Consider the following 22,891-nt stretch of genomic DNA (forward strand, 5'->3'; position numbering starts at 1 on the left):
AGAATCAATCTAAAGCGTTTTGTTTTCCAAAAACCATTTTTCATAGAATCAAATTTTAGCTTTTCTTTTTTATTTTAAAATAGATTCCTTAAAATTTAGAAAAATTAGTTTTCAATTTTTTTACCAAGTTATCAATAAAAACCATAAATCAACTTTTGTGAGTTTTAATGAAATAAAGGAATTTGTTTTTGTAGAAAACACAACAATATTTTCATAAAGATAAAATTCTCATAAAGTTTTTGTACATAAGATATCACATAAACAATAATGTTTAATAATTTATTTGTGTTTTGTTTCTGTAAAATAAATGTAGATATATGTATATAATATTAATTAATTGTAAACAATTAGTTGTGAATTTCTATTAATAATTATTGAATAATTTTAATAACTATTAGACATATTAAAAATAAATAAAATTATAAAATATTATGTTTTATTAATACAATACATTATATTAATTTGGAAAAATAAAAAATAGCCATTCAAGTTTAAAATTTATTTAAGAAAATTTATAAATAGTTTCAAATTTTAGTATTTTTTAATTTTGTATAGTTTATAGATATTTTATGATTTATATTTTAGTGTAATATACAAAAATTAAAAACATGTTAATGTATTTTTATTTTAAAAAATAATCACTATATTTTGATAAATTTTAATGGTAACTCCTTAATATTTTTTTTTTGCTATTTTGTTGTATCTTAAAATAATGTATTAAGTATTTTTTGAAAAAAATTTAAAACTAAAACTAAAAAACTAATCAAAATCTAAAAATTAAAACCAAAACTAAAAGTTAAAATAAAAAAATTTGAAAATCAAAAACCAAAATCTAAAAGCCAAAAACTAGTAGAAGAAGCGCGCGCACACATATTCTCATTTAGGGATTTGCAAATTTCCATACTATTTAATTGAATGAATATAAAAGGCTTTTCTTTGACAAAAAAAAAATCAAGAAAAGACTTTGAATAAGGAAAGTTATATGAATAATGGAAAACTTAGATAAAGCTTTGGGAACTAAAGGAAAAAACCAATACAAAATCTGAAGGGTTCTTCTGGAACCTTCCTTTCTTGCCACTATAAATACACATCCTTTGCTTCATTGTCATCAAGTAAATCTCATTCTGATCTACACCAGCAAGAAATCCTTAAAAGCTTAACAAATACCAATGGCGATCATCTCTGAGATGCAGGAAGAGAAACCCTCGTTGCCGTTCAATGCAAGTCTTGACCCTTCAAACCCACTAGGGTTTTTGGAGAAAGTCCTCGACTTTATTGGGAAAGAGAGCGACTTTCTGTTGAAAGACACGGCGGAGAAGGAGATCGCCAGTGCTGTTACGGCCGCAAAGAAGAGGCTGGGGGAAGCCAAGGAGGAGGAGAAAGAGAGCTTGAAACCCCTTGAGAAGAAGCTGAAAGAGGAGAGTAGTCAGCCCATGGAGGTGGAGAAGCCGAAGAAGGAGCACTTGAAGCCTACAGAGCCCATGGAGGTGGAGGAGAAGAAAGCAGGTCCCATCGGTAAGTCTTTCTTAGTGGTAATTGGATCTTGATTTTGTTTGGTTCTGCTCTTAGATGGATAAAGTTTGGATCTTTAAGGCCTTTAGAGGATAAAGTTTAGATCTTTACTGCAAACTAACTTCTTTGTCCTGTTTGTTGCAGTTCCTAACAAAGGGAATGGTCTTGATTTCGAGACATACTCGTGGACACAGAATCTCCAGGAAGTCACAATCACCATTCCAGTTCCTAGCGGCACTAAACCACGCTCAGTTACCTGTGAGATCAAGAAGAACCGTCTTAAAGTTGGTCTCAAGGGGCAAGAACCAACCATAGACGGAGAATTCTTCAACGCTGTGAAGCCTGACGACTGCTTCTGGAACATCGAGGATCAGAAGCTCATATCGGTGCTCTTGACCAAGCAAGACCAGATGGAGTGGTGGAAATGCTGTGTGAAGGGGGAGCCTGAGATTGACACTCAGAAAGTTGAGCCGGAGAGCAGCAAACTGTCTGATCTTGATCCGGAGACTCGCAGTACGGTTGAGAAGATGATGTTTGATCAAAGGCAGAAGCAGATGGGACTCCCGACGAGTGATGAGATGGAGAAGAAAGATATGATGAAGAAGTTTATGTCTCAGCATCCTGAGATGGACTTCTCTAATGCAAAGTTTAACTAATCTTTTCCTTTGTTCTTATTTTAGTGATATCAAAATATTTAACTATCATCTTGTTGTGGCTTCTAAGATCAGACCTGCCCTTTTGGTTTTGCTAATATAAATCGTTAGGCTATAATTCTCTCTATATAACATGTTATTTCTATAACATTGACATCTTAGACTTCTAATCCTTTTTTTTTGAATGATCTTAGACTTCTAAATTCTAATCATGTAATAACTTATAACGCTATGAAACCGCACAGATCACTTCTCTGATTGGTTTCAACGGACCTCAAGGTTTAACGCGGAAGCTTGCTGCTTAACGAATCAACACGAACATGATCTTCTGAACATTCATAACAAAACAAACTCAAATATGATCTGGTTCTCCTTGCTATACAAAACACAGAGATCCTCGGTTAATTTCTAAACCGGAAATCCCAGACAAGTTGTGTAATTACATAAACACCCTTCCGAAAAATTTGGTGGGAAACTTTTCAATTTTTTTGTTTTTTTTTTGTCATAGCTGCTTTCTTCCATAAAGCTGGCTCACCGGTGCACAACAAAGCAGAACAAACATTTATAAACAGAGGAGGAACACGTAAGGAGAGTTGTGCAGAGAGTAGTAGTTTTTGGCTATTCTCCGTAACTTTGTTCACAACATAGGGGAGAAAATAAACGAAAGTAGGTACATTGGTCGCAGATACAAGGATCTTGGAACGGAAACTCATGTATAAATAACTGAAAAAAAGAGAAAAACTTTGATTTTGATAACAAAGTAAGAGAACAAGGACAAGAGACGCGATCTTTAAATTGTGTCCGAGAAGACAAAAAAAATGAATGAAGAAGAAGAAGAAAAAAGCATGAGCTCTGCTTTTGCTTTTGCTTTTGCTTTTGCTTTTGCTCTGCTGTTGATTCTGAGAATTTGCAGGAGAAGAAGAAGAAGGAAGATGATTATTAAACGGGAACTTAAAACCCAGATGATACCGAGTTTGAAACGGTGCAGACTCAGTAACTCGGTGAGTGGCTCCAGGAAGTCGAGCTTGGGAGGTTACTACTTCCCTCTCAGCCTTCTCGGAGAAATCTCCTCCGGGATCGTTCCGGGCGGAGGACGGAATGTATTCTCTGCTCCGCGTTCTCACTCACCGTCCACTGCGACGGAGGCTCCCCGTCCACCGCTTCCTCGGACATCTAGAGGGAGAATCCGTACGCTTCCTTCTCGCTTCAAAGATTCTGTGCTCGATAACTGGAGGAAAGATGGCAAGAACGTCAGCGAGGGTGAAGTTGAACGCTGCAGGAAGGAGAAAGCTACTAGTTTGAAAAGCAAGCAACTTGAGGAGGCCCGTGCTTGTGTTGTTGACAGAGAGAGGGAAGACGAAAGGGTTGGTTCTTATGGGCCTGAGAACTTTTATTCAGGTGACTTGGTTTGGGCTAAACCTGGAAGATCTGAGCCGTTTTGGCCAGCCATTGTTATTGATCCCTTGACACAAGCGCCAGAGCTTGTCTTGCGTTCTTGTGTACCTGATTCAGCCTGCGTTGTCTTCTTTGGTCACTCTGGGAACGATAATGAAAGGGTAAGGAGAGAGAGACAAACTGGTTCTCCGGATATGGATTCTGACTGTTTTTAATGTAAGCAGGATTATGCATGGGTGAGGAGAGGGATGATCTTCCCTTTCATGGATTATGTTGCCAGGTGGATCTCTTGAATTTATATATATTCTTAAAGTGTCTTTAATTGTGGATTAGTGATTAACAGCTACTTACTGATTCAGGTTCCAGGAACAACAGGGATGCAACCCTGGGAGATTTCAGATGGCTTTAGAGGAAGCATTTTTGGCAGATCAAGGATTCATGGAGAAGTTGATGCATGATATTCACACGGCTGCTGGTAACTCGAGTTTTGACGATTCTTTCCACAGATGGAGTCAGGATCTCAATAACAATGCTCCAAGCGAGGCAAGTGTCTCTCTCTGTCTATGAGTTAGTTTTACATAGGTTCCTTTTCAAGCATTACTTTGGCAACACATTCATTGATTGGTTTTGTTCTAGTTATCAAAAGAAAACAATGCTGATAAGAATTTTGGTTTTATGCCCCTTAGTCCATTTTTATATTAATTTGTCTGTAAATCTCCTCCAATATTTATCTAATTAATTTTATTATTTGCAGGAGTTGATGAAATACGGAAATCTACTAGCCTGTGTAGGATGTGAAACAGCATTTTCTTATGAGATGGCCAAAAAACTGAAGGCTCTGATTCCCGGAGATCAATTGTTGTGTAAACCATGTTCAAGGGTATGTAGTGTCTTTTTATTACGTGGTTATGCTTAGTTTAGGTTTAATTAATGGAGAAATTGGTTGGATACGAGTAAGACTACTTTGGTTGTTGTTGCAGTTGACTAAATCAAAACACACTTGTGGTATATGCAAGAAGATAAGTAATCATTTGGACAGGCAAACATGGGTACGAATTCAAAAATTGAAGGTCCTGTAGTAGTGTATAGCCTCAGGTTTTTGTTGTTCTTATTTTGATCATTTTATATCGGCATAGGTGAAATGTGATGGTTGTAAAGTTTGGGTACACGCAGAGTGTGACAAAACATCAGATAAACATTTGAAAGTATGCAATTATGGACTTCATTAAGGTTATCCTATTCCAATCTGCTTGCATGTGCTGAAACAAAAGCTCATTTGATGGTCTCTGAAGGGGTTTGGGAGAAACAGATTACTACTGTCCTACTTGCAGAGCTAAATTCAACTTTGAGCTATCAGATTCAGAAAAACCAGACTCAAAGTCAAAGTAGGCCTCCTCTTTTAATTTTCTTATTGGTTTCACAACAACTGTCTTTTCATTGTCAAATTACATTGTTGGGAGGTTTCTGGTACAGACTTGGCAAAGGCGATGGTGGGATGGTTCTTCCTGACAAGGTGATTGTGGTATGCTCTGGAGTTGAAGGAATCTATTTCCCAAGTCTCCATCTGTAAGCAGATACCATTTTACCTTTTCTTTACGCTCCTCTAACTTCTCCCTCAGGTTTATAACTTCTTACACAATGTTGTTTATTTACAGAGTCGTATGTAAGTGTGGCTCATGTGGTCCTCAAAAGAAACAACTTAGTAAATGGGAAAAGCATACCGGATCCAAAGTAAGAAATTGGAAGACGAGTGTGAAAGTCAAAAGCTCAAAGCTGCCGCTAGAAGAATGGGTTTGTACAATTGCAAATCCTTCTGAGTTTTAGCTGTCTTAGGTAAAAGTAAAATGACATAATTATCTGCCGGACCATTCCCTTACACTGCAGATGATGAAATTAGGCGAGTTACATGCAAATGCTACAGCAGCTAATGTTCCTAAACGACCTTCCATAAAGCAGAGAAAGCAGAAGTTGCGTGCTTTTCTGTCAGGTATAAAAGAAAATGATTATCTTGTAACATGTTGAAAAGCTTTTCAAGTGACTTGTCTGATGCTTTTCTTGGCGGTTTTTTTCCGTTGTTGGCAGAGAGGTATGAACCGGTCAATGCGAAATGGACAACAAAACGATGTGCAGTTTGTAGATGGGTTGAAGACTGGGACTACAACAAGATTATTATCTGCAACAGGTACTATTAAAGGAGACTTGTGAAGCATTCCCATGTCATTGTTTAAGATGTTTGTTCTTTCTTTTTTCTTGTCAGATGCCAAATAGCAGTGCATCAAGAATGCTATGGGGCTAGAAATATTCATGATTTCACCTCATGGGTCTGTACAACATGCCAGAAGCCAAGTATTAAGCGGGATTGCTGCCTCTGCCCTGTAAAAGGTATATGCCTTTCTCATTTTGTGGCGTTAAGATATTTCTTCTTAACTTATATGTGATACGGTGTTAGCTTCTTTATCTGAGTTCAATTTGTCACAGCTAGTAAAACGCTTTCTTTTCTAAAAGTGATTGCTTTCCTGGTAGCAATTTTGCATAATTTCTCTAAAGATGGTTTTATAAAGCATATTCAGCTATCTGTTTAGGCTTTATCCAGCCATTAACTATATTCTTTGGTCCGACAAATGTTTTGACTGATGATAGGAGGTGCACTAAAGCCAACGGATGTGGAAACATTGTGTAATAGAACTGGTTTTAGATACACAAAGTGTTTAGCCTCTTCACCTTTATAGTCTTAATATCAAGAAGTGTTTCCATGCATTATGTATGCAGTTGCACAGCTTGGAAAAAAATGGTCGACAGATAACAAAGATGCTGTCCTACTGTGCTTATCACAGGTAACATTTATTAATAAAGAAGCTGTGGTATTATAACCAAAACCCAATGCTGTTTTAATAAACTATTGTTTTGGTGTGTAGGGCTCCAGATCCAGATACTGTGTTAATTATGCAAACTTCTAAAGAGGCCTTCTCTGCAAAAAGTCTTGTCCAAAACAAGAAGAGTGGCAGTTCCCGGCTTATAACATCAATCAGAAGGGACCATAAAGAACCACCCGCAGAGGATACCGTTACATGTGATGATCCGTTTTCTGCTGCTCGTTGTCGAGTATATAGAAGAAATATCAATACCAAGAAGGTACTACTATCTTGTGTCTTTTCCACAAAAAGCGCTATTGTTCACTAGGCTGATATTGGTTTTGTAGAGGAGTGAAGAAGAAGCTATCCCGAACCACACAAGGGGACCAAGCCATCATCCAGCAGAAGCAATCCGAACTCTAAACGCTTTCAGGGTAAAGAAAGTCTTCATACTCCGTTCTCCAACTATTATCTAGATCTGACAGTTTTGGTTTTGTATTACCTGTAGCATGTCCCGGAGGAACCCAAATCGTTTTCATCTTTCAGGGAACGACTTCGCCACTTGCAGGCAAGCATTCTTTGATGTTTCAGGTTCTTTTTTGTTTGGTATTGTCTTTGATCAAATGTAACAAGTGTATGTTTCATGTGACAGAGGACAGAAATGGATAGGGTCTGCTTTGGGAGATCTGGAATACATGGATGGGGTCTTTTCGCTAAAAGAATTATCCAAGATGGAGAAATGGTACCTAAGGAGTCTCATCTATGAATGTGGGTTTAGTTCTATTTGGGGATGAGAGTGAATGATGAGAGAAGCTATTTTGTTTTCAGGTTATTGAATACAGAGGGGAACAAGTGAGAGGTAGCATTGCAGATTTGAGAGAAGCAGGGTACCGCAGAGAAGGGAAGGATTGCTACGTGAGTTCCCATTTAATCTCTCCACAATTGTATCTTTCTCTCTCTATCTCTCTTACTAACCAAGGGAAGGATTTTGTGATGTTGCAGCTGTTCAAGATCAGTGAGGAAGTAGTGGTTGATGCTACAGATAAAGGGAATATAGCTCGGCTGATCAACCATTCGGTAAGCACTTTGGAATGTGGACTTCTTACATGTACTAATAAATTTAGAGGCTCTGAAGCCTAAACTCAAGATGTGTGGTGCAGTGTACGCCAAATTGCTATGCAAGGATAATGAGCGTAGGAGATGGGGAAAGCAGGATTGTTCTGATCGCCAAGGCCAATGTAGCTGTGGGAGAGGAGTTAACGTACACTACAGATTTTACATATAATAAATAGTATTCTTCAATCTAAAGGTCATGATGTTAATATGTCATACATTAGTTTAAGAGAATGTTGTTGTGTGTGTGTTGTTTGGCAGGTATGATTACTTATTTGATCCAGACGAGCCAGAGGAATCCAAGGTGGCATGCCTATGTAAAGCCCCCAACTGCAGGAAATTCATGAATTAGATTAGATAAGGTGCACATGATACAACATGAAGAAGAAGAAGAAGATAAAGCCAAGCAATATTCTCCTTTTTTTTTGCTCAAGAAACGATAGAGTTATTGCTAATAAGTGACCCAACTATTTATCTCTTTTATGGCTCTCTGTACAGATAACTTGTTAGTTTCAGGAAGAATCCAATTTTATTTATTCTTGTCAATGATGCACCTTCAGTGAATGCAGCTTCCTCCTCCAACTCTGCTGCATCTCCAATTTTCCAAAAGCCTATTCTTTGAATTCGATCGCATGCGTCAGCGATTTGTCAAAACTAAAATTAGTCCGCCCTAAACACGTTTTAGAAGAACATTATACTTTTCACTTTTGAATAGTGGCATGGAGCTGTACAAAAGAAATTATGAAAATGAACTTTTCACTTTTAAATATATATCCTTATCAACTAATCCGGTAGATAGTGTTAAAAAGTGGATTGGTTCTCACACTGATTAATCCGAATTTGGAATGTATCTTTTTACTAATGTCAGGGTATCTAGATCATTTGTTACTGAACTATCTTGTAAATTGTATGGACCAAGCTCAAAATCCAAACTAAGTAACATCAACTTTATTCCCATTCTAACCATAACAGACGGATTTGCACCGTGCCTCAAGTATTTTACCACTAGATTTACCATTTCGTTCATTAAAGACTTTTCTGAAGAGACCAAAGAAAAAAATATAACGAGCGTATTTGGTGGACTTTTTGACACATGGATTGCCATTCTTTAGGCCTCTTCACCGTCAAAGAGTTTGTATATTGTGAGGCCCCTTCACAACATCTGATTATTCTCTACATGAGTGGCCTACCTTCCTTGGAGCAACATTACTGCAGTTCTTAGTTTGGTCCTTAACAAGAGGGGTCTCACAAAAACACCAGAACCTAAGGAGAAAGTCTCTGACTAAGAGATATTTTGGTTTGGTCTCTGTACTATTTGTGGGCCCTACTGAAACGTGGCAGTCCGCGATTGGTTCGTTTTTAAATATTTTTTTTTTTAAATCGGATAAAAAAAAATTAAGAACCAATTACTAAGGACTCGGCAATAATGATGCTGTTAGACTCATCCTAAGAACCTAAGACCGTTCGTACTAGTAACGAAAAGAAGACCGATTCCTGTTCGTCTATCTTGTACTAAAACCCATATTCCTTAGCTTCCTACATCTCTAAACACACACACACACCACGCAGATTTAGATCGAAAATATATATTGACGTTGTGCTAATTGGCGTCTTAACATACCAATAACTTAAACTTGGCATTCTCCAACAGCGTGGTTACGTGCAAAGTATTAGTTCCCAAAACGTCAATTTTCATGAGTAAGGTTCATCCATTTGTATCATCCTATTTTTAGTTAATTTCCAAAACTTGATGACATGAGGTTAATTGGGAAATCATATATACTTGTGTGCCTTTCACTTAATTGTAAGCTGAAAATTACTATTATGAGGTTGACAAAAAAAAAAGTTATGATTTTACTCAGTTGCGAGTCTTGTGACCCACCGACGTGTTAAAACGTCATTTCAAGTTGTCCAGATTTAGTGAGTAAATCATTTATTGTTTTTTCACCAATTTTGGTGATGAATAAAACTAAAGTCTTCGTTTGTTGACAAATAGAAAGTCGGTGTTTTGTCCACGTGAAAATTCCCTTCACGATGTCATATGGTCATTGATTTTTCTTCTCCGACATTGACCTATTTTGTATTTTCATATGGTTCTATGCATGGAACGTGAGAGTTACGAGATAGTCGATACAAAACGTTAAAAGAATAGTAACACATCGCAATCATTAACATCTTTTTGTTGATTAATCATGATGTTCTTAGTTTGAATTTTTGTGTACCAAATGCTGCATACCACTGAGGGTACGATAGAGATTTGCAACCATAATACCGTAATGAACACGTTTTCATTTGTGGTGTTAATTAAAAAAAAACTAAGCTTTATAATAATTTTCTCAAAAACAAAAAATAAGCTTTGTAATATCAAACCTTTTTATGTGGCCAATGATAAATGAAGATTGAATATTTCCAATGGAGAAGAGAAACACCTAGTCAACTCTTGCAACTACTCAACAAAGTCTTTGTTACTTCAACTCTCTCTCTAAATAACAACGTCTTCATGTATGCTGTCTCCTTTGAAAAAGTTTAGATCTAATAAACTTGCAATATGTATCACAATTAACCAAAATGATGCTTAGTCAACCTGCATGTTTGCGACTTTCCTTCTTCTTTTCTAAGTGGCTATATCATAGCGTCCGTGGAATTATCACCTATTCTCAAAAAAAAAAAAGGATTTAGTGTTGTGTTTTTAATAATTTGTGAGTTAGACTTGTATTATATGATTTCAATCAAAATAGTAACATTGTCATAGACTCATATGTGGTATACAAGTGCGAATGTTTGCATATGTATATAGCATGCATGAGTTCAGAGTTCAAACATAATAATGATAATGATATGTACATCTGCAAATTAACATGTGGATAGGATAGGCGCTTGTGAGATATTATTTCTTACACTAGTGCAACGTTTCATACTCATTCATATCCTTACCTTGTAAATATTATTTTATTTTGTATCGTTCGGACATAATTATTTGTCCCTTTTGCTTTTTCCCATCTTTTCTTTGGCATTTGTTATGATTTTAGTTTTTAGAAATGCACGTGAAAAATAAGAAATTTAATTTAATAATATAAGAAATAAATCATTTGTAAAATATGTAAATGTAAATCATTTTAAATTAAACTGCCACCAATATTTGATTATGAGGAAAATGACTGAAAATATTTAAATCATTGATTCATTGAAGTAATTTTTAAGAAGAAAGAAAATAATATACATGTATATCTAGTATATTTTCTTTTTAGCAATTAATTTCTTAACGGGAAAACTAGTATATTTTCTTCTTTTTTTTTAATTATACCTTGTATTATATGGTCTTGTAAACATGGAAAGTATCCAATTTATTATTTTTAGCAGTCAAAATTTGCAAATATAAATAGGATCTGAGTTAAACTTTTCGAATGTTCAAAAAAATTTAATCATTAAACAAAAACGAAATTTTTAAGATCCGGGGAAATATTTGGTGTTTAATATCTACAATTGGAAACCATTCTTCTCATTCCACTAATGAAAATTTTATAGAGAATAAAATATGAAACCAGAAAGTGGTAGATTGTTCAAAATCTAATTGATTATATAGTCAAGTCAACGATGAGAATCTTATTTAGTAAACAAATATTTTCAAAGTACTAAGAGTTCATTAGTGTTTCTACACCCGCAGGTCCATGTTTTAATTATCGGAGAAATCGATTTATTAAACAATTATGCAGACTACGAAAAAAAGCTTACAAGAGATCTTCAACATGATATAAGTAAACTCGGTCAGACGTGATCTTCATAAGACGTATCAGATGATGCACTTAGACGTAGATCTTTATAAAGTAGTTAGTATTGTCGGTTGTCGTATCTTTTATATAATCTTTCTCATAATTGTAATATCATAATAAACCAGAGTTAAAAAAAATGGTTTCCAATAAGTTAATACATATTGATTTGTTTACATTATGAGCAGCCTGAGCGAACACAAAAACACTTTATAACGTAGAAAAAGGAAAAAAAAACGCCAACACTGTCGACTGAGACTGACCCAAAAGCCAATTGATTCACGGGTCATGACCAATGAATTGTGTGAGGGGACATCGCCAAAGAGAATTTTAGTTTTGCTTTAATTTTATAGTTTATGAACAAATAACAATATTTCAGACAACTCAAATATTCTAGGGACAAAACAACAATCAAACTAATTAGCTATTCATTTGTAATATTTCTCCCAAAACTGGTTTACAAACTGACAATACAATATTACAAAATTTCTCAACATTATAAGAAAAAAAACAGAAAAATTAATCAAAACTGTGACTTGCACCAGCAATATCCGCAACCAATGTTTTTTTTCTCTTTGGTACAAATATCACACAACTAAAAGTTCTGATATCAAAGAATCATCGAGATCATTGAATATCGAACCAATCTCTTTGATTTTAGAAGAGTAGCTCTCTCCTCCTATGTTGCTGTTATCGAATACCATAAGATCGTCAAAGAAATTACTCTCCGATGATTGTATAGGAGACATGGACTGATCGAAGATGGAAATATCCTCCAATGTTTCAGTGAAATAGTTGTCCGGAAATGGAATGTCCAATGGAAATGAACTATTAACTTCTTCCAGGTGCCAGCTTATTGGTTCCGGTTCAATAAACTCTTGCTTAACCGGTTTGACCGGTTCATCAACTGGCTCGGATATACGGTAGTTCAGAACTGATGTAGGAGATGATAGATGATGATGAGAGTCTTCCACTGATTCTGATGTTGAATAAACCGATACGTTGCTCTCCCGGTCCGGTTCTGGTTCAGGTTCTGGTGGTACGGTGAAGTTGGTAAGAGCATCAGGGCCACGAAGCCTGATTGCTGCGTTGTCGTAGACGATAGCAGCTTCCTCCGCCGTTGAGAAAGTACCTAGCCAGATCCTCCGGCGTTGTACCGGATCACGAATCTCCGCCGCGTATTTTCCCCACGGTCGACGTCTCACGCCGCGGAACTTCTTTTGGTTTTGGTCGGCGCCGGAAACAGAGACCATTTGGGGAGGAGAATCAACGGCCAGAGCCGAGACTTCGTCGGAGGAGGAGCTCGGTTCAACTCTGATCTCGTTAATCAATCTTTTGACCCGTCTTCTAGGGAACATAAACTCCTCCTCATCGTCGCTAGATGAATCAGTGGCGTCACCATCCATCACGCACACACGAACCAACCTCGCCGAGTCACGACCAGTAGTACTGTTCTTCCTCTTGTTCTCCTCCACTGGCAACTTTTTAGTGTACTTCTTGATCACCTTCTTGTGCTCTGTGTACTTGACTGGTCTGAAGTCCATATATTCATCCATCATCATCACTCTCACTTAACTTATATTTTCTCGCTTTTCAAGATTCTGTTTGGAGGAAAAAACAGAGATTCTGATTTTGATTTTGTGAAAAGTTTGAAGGATTCTAGTTAATGAGAGAGAGAGAGAGAGAGAGAGAATGCAGAAAAAGTAGGCAAGTTTAAAGTGAAAGATTCAGAATTCACTCTCTTTAGTCCTCTTTTATAGGATCTTTAGCCATGATATATGTAAAAATATACTATATTTTAAAAATATATTTGTTTCTGTTCGTATAGATTTTACTTCCTCTATTATCAAAATTATTTTAAGGAAAATGGTAACAAATTATTTATTAAGATCTTCTCATTAATTTACAGTGAGGACTGACGTTGCAGACAACCTGGGACTTGGTGCCATTTATAGTTTTTTTTTCAAGTTTTTTAAGAAAGTTTTTACCATTTATTTTTCCACACTAGCTCCCGCCAATAGCTTAATCTTTGTATTTTCGTTTTTCATTCCACTGGAACCTCTACATGATTGCAATCTTTTTCAATTCTTGAATTTCGTAACAGCTAAATGCAATTATATATAGTCAGTCCATGCATTAAAAACGTGATTTTAGGAGTTATTCCACATGTTATTATGGTCCTTGTAGTTTAGTATCAGTTTGGTGCGTCCTGAGGGTGCGTGAGAGAAACTAAGGACGATTACGTTATGAAAGATCCAAAGTGGGAAGAGAGACGACATGAGGAATCTTTGGATTGACAAAGACAAACCCCGAGGTTTAGTGCAGTGTTCTTGGCCACTGTCCTCCATGGAGCCAAGTACTACTGACCAATCCACATATATTTTTATCCTTCTATTTAGATACATATATGCAATATATAAACCTCATCTTATTATAATTGATTATTATCTAGTAATTTGTACAAAGTAATTGGTTATGCGTATGTAATACTAGCTATTCTTTCAAAAAAAAATCTAGACGTAATAGCTGGTATATAATTACTCAAATCTAATAAAAATATATGCATAATATATGAACATGTCCAATTTACAGGTCATAACAAAGAATCCAAACGGAAGAGGCTTGGTTAAACAAAAACCAAGGACAAATATACATTCTAAAAAGAAGGGCAACCCTTCAAAGTAGCAAAACGTTGAAAGCTTTATCACCATTAGAAATATATCATATACTATTTCTTTGATATACGTTGGTCATGGTGTATAGCTTTAAACTAAAGAGTTTATAAGCTCGAATTTTGATGGACAAGTAAAGACTAGAGAAGGCAACCGCTTGAGCAATTATTTCTCATAAACAAGTTTAAGATAACATTAAAAATTACCATAACGTGTGAGTTTCGAGTTTCCCCAAGTTAATGTATGTCTTGTAGCAGAAGCTACATGGTCGCAACTCGTGAGTACCACTTAAGTCATTCTCGTGGACAGTCTTAGTTCACAAGCAAGAAATGTTGGTCTTATTTGTGAAAGTGTATTAATAGTTTAAATATTTATCGTATTAGAGATCGAGATTTTCTCCAAATTGTGGACAATAAAATTGTTACAGCGAGTCAAAAGTATTTTTGCCGGCTATTCCTATAAGTAATTTTATTTGACAAACGTATTCCTAAGAATCTGATAGTCAAAATTTTGAATATGTTTTAAGTGTTACTAATACTTTATCCGTTTCAAAAAGATATATTTTTTAGAAAAAAATTGTTTCACAAAAAATAGATATTTTGTGTTTTCTATCAAAAACTTTAAATTTCAAAAAAATTAATTGATTTTATTAAATTATTATTGGTTAAAAGATATTGAAAATTGCAGAAAACAATACATTTATTATAGTAATTTAATGTATTTTCTTAATATGTGTTTTAATATGTGTGAAAACTACTCGTTCCGGATACGAATGTAAGATGTTATAGCTTTTTTCTTGTATACTAATGCAGGATGTTTTGAGGTTTAATTAATGCATTTTGGTTTTATAAAAATGAAACTTCCAAGAATATATATTTATTTGTGCAAAAGTGATAAATGTATATGAGTAAAAGAAATTTCAAAGTCAAACTATTAATGACTATTGCATGAAATTAACTATCGTACACATCTTACACCTGTGCAAAGAGTACTATTTATAGTCTTCTTACATACCATCACCTAATGTATCACTTAGTAGAATTTCTTGGTGGACTTTTATTCAAATCAAACAAAGCTTCTCTTTCATTATTTTGAAATGGTAAATTTAAATCAAATCTGTGAAAAGCCATTGAGAAGTTTTAATTTGCATCAATCCATATTGCTAATATATATAGAAGATTAGTGAAATGCTCGTTTGGTTTTGGCTCCATTCTAAATTCGTTTTCGTTAAAAATGTGGCTCCAAAACTAACAAATTTCCAAAGTGTACAGTGCCTTTTGAGTAACCAAATTTATCTTGAAAAACAAACACATCTAGTAATAGCAAATAATTATCTGGTCGGGTACATGCAACTTGTCTTTACTAGAGAATTTATTTGTCGTAGGTGATGCATTAAAACTCATTGTAGTGACAAAATTTATAGCAAATAACTATTGTCTTAATATGTGTGAAATACATAAAACATCATACATTTAGATCCAGAAGGACTATATAAAGTCTATTTGTGAAACAGAGGAAGTGTATGCTTGTTCCAGCTGGAATGCCCATTGCCCACAAGCAGGGACAATCAATGGCGAAAATGGCCTTCTTTTGTGCCATAATTAAAACATGCAACAAAGCCAATGAAAACAACTTGTTCAAATTATTTTGATGTAGAAATTTTAAATATTTTTGATTTGCTTCGATTTTGTTAAACGACCTTGAAAACGGATGCAATAAATGAATTTGAAAACATGTTATCCCTTAAACCAAGCTGTCAAATGAAGCCAACTGAAGGCCATTAATGAATCGCATTAACATTGTACTAACATTAATGAATATAGTTAATGCCATTACTGAGTAGATGCCAACAATATCTTGATTCCCTGATTCATTAAAGACAAAAATGGAGACTGATGATCGAAGATTGCCTCTACACTCAGTCTATAAGCAAGTTCTATCTTCATTCTCAACATTTTTTTATAAATCTAATTTAATAATGAATGGAACCTGGCATTCACCATGCTCTCTTGTGCACGAACTCTCCATCACGTAAATAAAAATATTATTTTGCTAAGTTATGGAGACTTTGAAGATAGATTTGTAGTTAGTCAAATCACTGACACGTGTAGTTGTAATTGTTATATATTACTTTGCATGCGTCTTCAGGCTTTTGCATGTTCGGATATTTAACAATGGTTAAAGCCCTCGGTCGTTTGCTAGATTTGAAAAAAAAAGTTTTGGTGATTCTTAGAAAATACTATAGAATGGTCCATGCTCGAAGTGATCGTGTAGTGGTTACTTGTGTTGCTTCCGGAGTTATTAGTCTGCCGTTTTTTCTTGGAAACTGATATTTTGATTTCTGTAATATTCCGTGTTTGTAGCATGAAGCGCATTGCGGTTAGTGGGTTAATATAATTTGATGTCTTAGTGGAATTAGATGTGAATAATTCTTAAATTTATGGGATATTTTAAGATAGTCGTATGCAAAAGCTTCAACATTTGGGTTTTCGAAATCAACAATGCATGTGCTTCGGCCGTAACTTGAAGCACTATACTATACATGCACAACCGTGTTCAATGTCTGAAAAGAAAAACTACTGCCCATGTCCTTTTTTCATATGAGAAATGTATGGATCCCAACATTTATTTTTACTTGACTTAAATACTTAATCAAATATATTTTACCTCTGCAAGTAATCAACAAATTAATAATAATTATTTATATTTATTTGGTTTAAACTGTTTTACATCATTCTTGTTTCATGATGTGTATATTTTACAATTCATTTATTATTGTAATTTCTATATATTTGAAGATTGTTTGCTAATGTTTTTTGTTTTGCCCATATTTTTATCAAATAACTTTTTGGTTAATATTGTATCTTTTACCTTTGTTATGTTAATTTCTCACTTATAACTTTCTATCTACATTGTATTTATATATTTTAGTGAACATATATAAATAATAAAAATGTTTACAATCACTTATATTATAGTTTTGTCTCTTTGATAAAATTAATGTATATAAAAATTTGGATATATTTTTATTGGTATTTAACTATATTTAAGAAACTATATTTTCATAAACATTTTAAAATCTTGAAGAAGAGCTGGAATCATTTCATCAATAAAATCAATTAATGCACCCGTTGCCTCAGCTTTGACAGCATTGAAAGCCATTTTCAGATATACAAATAAAAGGGGAAAAAAATTTAAAATTACGATTAAGAATACTTTGATTCTAGAAAAAACCATATACACTATTAAAAGAAAATCGTTTGTTTGCGCTGTGCACAAATTTTATATTTTTTTTTTAAACAATTTTTTTTTTTATATTTTTGAATTTAAATAACGTTTGGAGTTTTATAAAGACATTTGTATTGTAATCTATATGATATTTTACTATTTTTGAGCCAAAAAATGATATTTTACTATTTATTCATACTTATCTGATAAAAATTGCTCAATATTTACTTAGAATATTCAATATTTTTTCAATAATTTCTGTGTTGAGGTGTTTCAAATATTAAACATACAATGACAGCTTGAATTTTTCATTATAATTTCTTAAATTCGTGATCTAAAATTTCACCAGAAGACATTGTAATCCAACTATTCCAAATTTCCAACTGCATCAGTATTTCAAACATAAAATATCAACCGGTTTCTATTTTTTCAATAATGTCTGTGTTGAGGTGTCTTCTTGTAGCTTGCTATGTATCTTTAAAGCATGTTGGCTGGGTTTTGTTTAGTGCTTATTGGACTCTTTTAAGGCTAAACCAATAAGGCTGAGGCCAACAATTTCTTATCATTTGTATTTTATTATTACTTTATATATATTGTTATACTTTTCTTTTTGTTAAACTAAATTGTATGTGAAAAGATTACATAATTTATCCTGATAAGTAAAAGGTAATCACGTGAAATTAAAACAAAATATAGCAATGATTTTTATAATATATTAGTTGGTTAATATTACCAGATATACAATAAGCAATCTCGTTAGTGTGGACTATGATAAACAGTTTCGAAAAAGACTGATCTCGAAAAAGATTAACGGAATTTTAGATCACAAATTTAAGAAATCACAAAAAAAAAAAATTCAAGCTGTCATTGTATGTTTAATATTTGAAACACCTTAACAGATGCATTATTGAAAAAGTATTGAAAACTCTAAGTAAATATTGAGCAAAATTTTTCAGATAAGTATGAATAAATAATAGAAGATATATAAGACGAGTTTTTGATCTTCATGTACATTTATGTATTTATTCGTGTGAGATGGTATATTTTCAAGTTTTTTTTGTATTCAAAATATATAGGTTGAATATCCGTGTCCTCTCCTCCTTTTTCAAAAAAAACGTGATACTTACTATAAAATATAGAATTAAACCGAATAATACTGAATAATAAGAATTATTAAAATCTTAAAAATTCAAAAGACAACAAATGCGAAATTAAAACATTTTTAAACGCGATCAAAAGCTTCTTCTCTTGTGAACTCTATCTCAAATCTACATCAAGGAATACATATTAAACCAAAGAGAAGCAAAAATAAAGATGGAATAAGCGTGATTCGAAACCAAAGGCACAAAATTCTCAAATATTATAGTTCCTCTAAGACCGAACAAAGATGACTTTCGATCTACAATAAGTTAAAATACACATCATGATTCAAAGTTTTCCACTCGAAAATGTACAAGATAATCTTTAAACTGATCCATATTCATAGATCTGGTAGAGATTATCTACAAAACAATAGCAAAATGGTGAAAGAGCAATATATACCTTGACATCTTTTGTGTTTGTGTGGTTGGAATGTTTCAGACAATAGCTCAAACGGTTTTATATGTGCTTGAAACCTAAAGCAAAACCCTAACCCAGATAATGGTCCCATTTCATTAGTTTTAATAGATTTTATTGGCCTTAGATTTTGTCAATCGTGCACAAAAACAGGATATTCAAGAAACAAGATTTGTCTATCAATGATGAGCATGGTAATACGGATTACATGAGGAGGATTTCTTTCAAAGAGTTTATGCACGTCAAGATCAAATAAATAACACTACTGATATTTTAAAAGATTTCCCAAAGACTGTGACAACAACAATGAACGACGACTTGATCAGAGATATTACGGATCAAGAAATTATTAATTACGGCAGTTCAAGCCCACAACGGAAAGGTGATTTGTAGGGTTAGCAACTTTGGAGAGGCGACGTTGTCCACCAAACATCCCAGTCCATAAATCTTCATCTCAAGAAACAAGACCGGAGCCATAAAGAATACAAAAGTATAGAGGGACTAATACCCTGAAGAGCGACAAACAATCTATCATCGGTTAGCGGTTCAGCTGTCGTTTGACCTTCCCTGACATGGTCCTGAATAGGTAACACCCCTTGTCGTGTGAATACCTAGAAGCTTCTTAGTCAAGAAACATGGAACCTCTCGCATAGACGGGGTGAAACGCCATCTTTTACATGCTACTTGATATCTCTTAAGCTACTCAAAGAAGGATTCATGGTGTTACTTAATTAGTAGTGACGCAAAAAATCAGAAAGGAGTGATGAATGCAAAATTTAAAAGATAACAGAAAAGGAACATTTACGAGAATTACACCCAGGGCCGACTTCGAGGGGAAGCCACCCAAGCCAAGGATTAGGGCATCCAAATTAGTGGGGCATATTTAAAAAAAAATTATTAGTATATACATAAAAAGAAAATCTGTAGATTATTTTGTTAAAATATTATCTATTGGACATATTTAGTTATAATAAGATTTGTCAAACTTTTTAAATATATTAGTAAATTTATATTTTAGATAATAGTTAAAACCCTAATTCTAAAATAGAAACATAACAATTGAGACTGCTATGGTCGAAAAACTTGACTTTAGGAGTTTAATGGATGATTTTGCAGGGAAAAATGCAAGAAGATCTATATTTCAGCAATAAGTGTTTTTATATCAATGTTTTTTATGAACATATTATGAAATTTGATTTTTTTAATGAAAATTTAAGTTATTTTTTATATTGTTTTGTGATCTTGATAAAACATATATGAAGGCATAGTTTTAAATTTTGATTGGGGCAATATAAAAGGTTGGTCCGGCGCTGATTACACCAAACAGATTTTCAAGAGTTTCTGAACTGACAGAGATTAAAAAAAGTTTACATTCTCTCATAATGTATTTTTATGAGTCAAAACATTATTTCATAAAGCCAGAATTCATTAAGACCCGATCATCAGAGTCCAACATGATGCTCAGCATTTGCAAAGTCCCATTTTTTACTTAATATTCATTAGTCATGAGAGCTTGCTTGCTTGCAAAACGTAATCAGTCCTCTTCTCCATGGCAGGATTTCGACTAAAAGCCTCCATACGCTCCCTAAATTTCTTAGTTTATGCAATCATCGCTGGCTTATGCTTTTCACTTATCTTCTTTATAAGCTCGGGTTTGCCTGCCACAAAATTTTCACTTGCAAATTCCACTTGTGATCCAGACACTGTTTTTGTAAAGCCCTACCAAAAAAAAAGTAAATACAGTAAACATCGATCAAAGTGGATTCATATTTTTGTATGGAAAATAATCGTACAAACAAACTTACACATTCTTCAAGTAAATTGTAGGGGAAACAATAACAGGCACATCTTTGAGGATCCAGCACTATGAAACTCTTGCCATTGGGTCCCCACGAGATGAATGAGTTCGTTGCAGGATCATCTACCACTGAATATATATGTTTGAAGAGTTCAACGACCATCCCATAACTACGGAGCTCTTCCCAGTGGCGCTTTCGATCTAAAATTTAAAAGACAAAAAATAATACACTCATTAAGACCATGGATAAGAACCCTACCAGCTCAAAGTCCAATATAGGATGCTCACCAGTATCTTGTTTAAACCGCAACTCTATATCTTGTTTCACCCTTGCCACAAAGGGGTCGCATATCTTTCCTAAACGTTGGGGTTGACCTCTCACAAAATCATCATTTGCATATTCCACTTGTGATCCAGAGACAGTCATTGTAAAACCCTACACAACAATAACAACAACAAAAATCTATAACAAAATCATATATCCCACAGAACACTCCACTGCTGATCAGTTCTCTTCTAAAAGGGGAATGCGAGATTTCCGCGATTGTATTCAGAGATGTTCGTTGTCTGACCTTCAATTCTGTGGTAATAGCTTCACTTGGTCCAACTCTCATGTATCCAAAAAATTGGACAGGATCTTGTGTAACGAAGAATGGATGGATAAATACCCGGAGTCTATTGGAGTCTTTGGTGATCCCGGAATTTCAGACCATAGCTCTTGCTGCGTTTTCTTAGACCAGCACAAACCTCCTCAGAAAAGACCATTCAAGTTCTTTGCTCACTTAAACAGTCACCCTGATTTCGAGAAACTCATATCCTCTTCCTGGAATGCTCTGCCATTTCATGGGTCGAGACAGCTATGCGTCTCAAAGAAGATGAAAGAACTGAAGGTTATTATTCGCTCATTCAGTAAAGAAAATTTTTGTGGCATTGAAACTCGAGTGCAAGAAGCTTTTGATGATCTTACAAGATGCCAGCAAGTAACCTTATCAGCCCCATCTACTGTCTCCTCAGAAGCTGAGCGCAAAGCACACTTTAAATGGCTTTCTTTGGCAAAAGCCGAGGATAAATTCTTGAGGCAACGGTCCAGGATTCAGTGGAATGTTGAGGGAGATGCACCCACAGCTTTCTATCATAGTCATAAAGACAAGACAAGCTCAGAACCATATCGCTTTCCTTCTGGATGATAGTGATTACGTCATTGACTCTCTGCCGGAAATAAAACAGCATGCTGTAAATTACTTCAAGGAACTCCTAGGCGGCATGAATACTCCAACTACTTCTTCGCCATCTGCTATTGCATCGGTGATACAAGCAAGATGTTCCATAGATGCTATCGCTTCTCTCTCAGCTCCTTTCTCAGACCAAGAAATTCAAGGGGCGTTCTTATCCCTACCAAAGAACAAATCACCGGGCCCTGATGGATATCCAGCGGAGTTCTTCACAGGTAACTGGAAATCAGTGGGGCGTGATATGATTGAAGCTGTAAAGGAATTTCTAACCTCAGGTGAACTCCTTCAACAGTGGAATGCAACTATCCTAACTCTTGTTCCAAAAAAGGCAAATGCCAATCGTCTGAAAGAGTTTAGGCCAATATCATGTTGCAATACAGTCTACAAAGTGGCATCAAAGCTCCTTGCAAACAGACTAAAGGCTCTTCTCCCGTCCCTGGTCTCCAACGCCCAGTCAGCCTTCGTACCGGGCCGTTTATTGGTTGAGAACGTGCTGTTAGCCACAGAACTTGTAGCAGGTTACAACTGGAAAAAAATATCTAAGCGATGTATGCTCAAGGTCGATCTCAGAAGGCTTTCGACACCTTAGACTGGGATTTTGTCTTGTTCACGCTAGAAGCTCTGGATTTCCCTCCAATTTTCAGAACTCTTATCAAAAAATGCTTGACAACGACTCACTTCTCTGTGGCAATCAACGGAGAGTTATGTGGATACTTCAAGGGAACTAGAGGGCTTAGACAAGGTGATCCGTTATCTCCCTATCTCTTTGTCTTGGCTCTGGAAGTGTTTACACAAATGTTGAAGAGTAAATATGAAGATGGGTCCATTGGATATCACCCGCATACTTCGACAGTAAAGGTTACTCATCTATCTTTTGCTGATGATTTAATGATATTCTCAGACGGCATTGTCAACTCTGTCAAATGCATTGCGGACACAATGGAAGCTTTTGCTCAGTAGTCGGGTCTGAGAATGAATAGAAGCAAGACGGAAATGTTTACAGCTGGCTTGAACAATGTTGAAACCTTAAACCTCTCCAGCCTTGGTTTCACCATAGGTTCAATGCCTATCCGCTACTTAGGCTTGCCCCTGATGCATCGAAAGTTGAGGTT

General features: G+C 34.9%; 4 protein-coding genes across 4 annotated transcripts in view; 2 read left to right on the forward strand and 2 right to left on the reverse strand.

Moving 5' to 3' along the window:
* The first annotated feature begins 1,118 nt into the window (after positions 1 to 1,118).
* On the forward strand, positions 1,119 to 2,280 carry LOC106304048 (protein BOBBER 2-like). Its single transcript, XM_013740430.1, has 2 exons — positions 1,119 to 1,515; positions 1,657 to 2,280. Exons 1-2 carry the CDS (start codon positions 1,170 to 1,172, stop codon positions 2,166 to 2,168), a joined length of 858 nt encoding a protein of 285 aa, XP_013595884.1. The 5' UTR covers positions 1,119 to 1,169; the 3' UTR covers positions 2,169 to 2,280.
* Positions 2,281 to 3,062: 782 nt separating this feature from the next.
* Positions 3,063 to 8,096, forward strand: LOC106303408 (histone-lysine N-methyltransferase ATX4). Its single transcript, XM_013739685.1, has 22 exons — positions 3,063 to 3,721; positions 3,785 to 3,840; positions 3,920 to 4,103; positions 4,315 to 4,440; positions 4,541 to 4,609; positions 4,697 to 4,764; positions 4,853 to 4,945; positions 5,034 to 5,126; positions 5,216 to 5,351; positions 5,445 to 5,547; positions 5,643 to 5,742; positions 5,818 to 5,942; positions 6,201 to 6,234; positions 6,290 to 6,394; positions 6,476 to 6,692; positions 6,760 to 6,846; positions 6,921 to 6,980; positions 7,065 to 7,154; positions 7,241 to 7,327; positions 7,415 to 7,489; positions 7,573 to 7,673; positions 7,787 to 8,096. Exons 1-22 carry the CDS (start codon positions 3,098 to 3,100, stop codon positions 7,875 to 7,877), a joined length of 2,724 nt encoding a protein of 907 aa, XP_013595139.1. The 5' UTR covers positions 3,063 to 3,097; the 3' UTR covers positions 7,878 to 8,096.
* Positions 8,097 to 11,762: 3,666 nt separating this feature from the next.
* On the reverse strand, positions 11,763 to 12,990 carry LOC106304535 (ethylene-responsive transcription factor CRF4-like). Its single transcript, XM_013740936.1, has one exon. The coding sequence runs from the start codon at positions 12,852 to 12,854 to the stop codon at positions 11,880 to 11,882; it is 975 nt and encodes a 324-aa protein (XP_013596390.1). The 5' UTR covers positions 12,855 to 12,990; the 3' UTR covers positions 11,763 to 11,879.
* Positions 12,991 to 20,232: 7,242 nt separating this feature from the next.
* The window catches only part of LOC106304775 (heat stress transcription factor C-1-like), a 4,615-nt gene continuing 1,956 nt past the window's right edge, over positions 20,233 to 22,891 (reverse strand). The window contains exons 3-5 of the mRNA XM_013741166.1: positions 20,836 to 20,983; positions 20,555 to 20,748; positions 20,233 to 20,468 (exon numbers count right to left, since the gene is read on the reverse strand). Coding sequence (XP_013596620.1) covers positions 20,349 to 20,468; positions 20,555 to 20,748; positions 20,836 to 20,983 — 462 coding nt within the window. The 3' untranslated portion in view covers positions 20,233 to 20,348. The remainder of the gene's footprint in view (positions 20,469 to 20,554; positions 20,749 to 20,835; positions 20,984 to 22,891) is intronic.

The sequence above is a fragment of the Brassica oleracea genome, chromosome C7, assembly GCF_000695525.1.
Source record: "Brassica oleracea var. oleracea cultivar TO1000 chromosome C7, BOL, whole genome shotgun sequence".
NCBI lineage: Eukaryota > Viridiplantae > Streptophyta > Magnoliopsida > Brassicales > Brassicaceae > Brassica > Brassica oleracea.

Coding starts and splice junctions, on each gene's coding strand:
- LOC106303408 (XM_013739685.1), top strand. CDS start 3,098: ATGATTATTAAACGGGAACTTAAAACCCAGATGATACCGAGTTTGAAA. Junction 5,943..6,200: donor CTGCCTCTGCCCTGTAAAAG/GTATATGCCTTT, acceptor GACTGATGATAG/GAGGTGCACTAAAGCCAACG. Junction 6,693..6,759: donor GAAATATCAATACCAAGAAG/GTACTACTATCT, acceptor TTGGTTTTGTAG/AGGAGTGAAGAAGAAGCTAT.
- LOC106304048 (XM_013740430.1), top strand. CDS start 1,170: ATGGCGATCATCTCTGAGATGCAGGAAGAGAAACCCTCGTTGCCGTTC. Junction 1,516..1,656: donor GAAGAAAGCAGGTCCCATCG/GTAAGTCTTTCT, acceptor TGTTTGTTGCAG/TTCCTAACAAAGGGAATGGT.
- LOC106304535 (XM_013740936.1), bottom strand. CDS start 12,854: ATGATGATGGATGAATATATGGACTTCAGACCAGTCAAGTACACAGAG.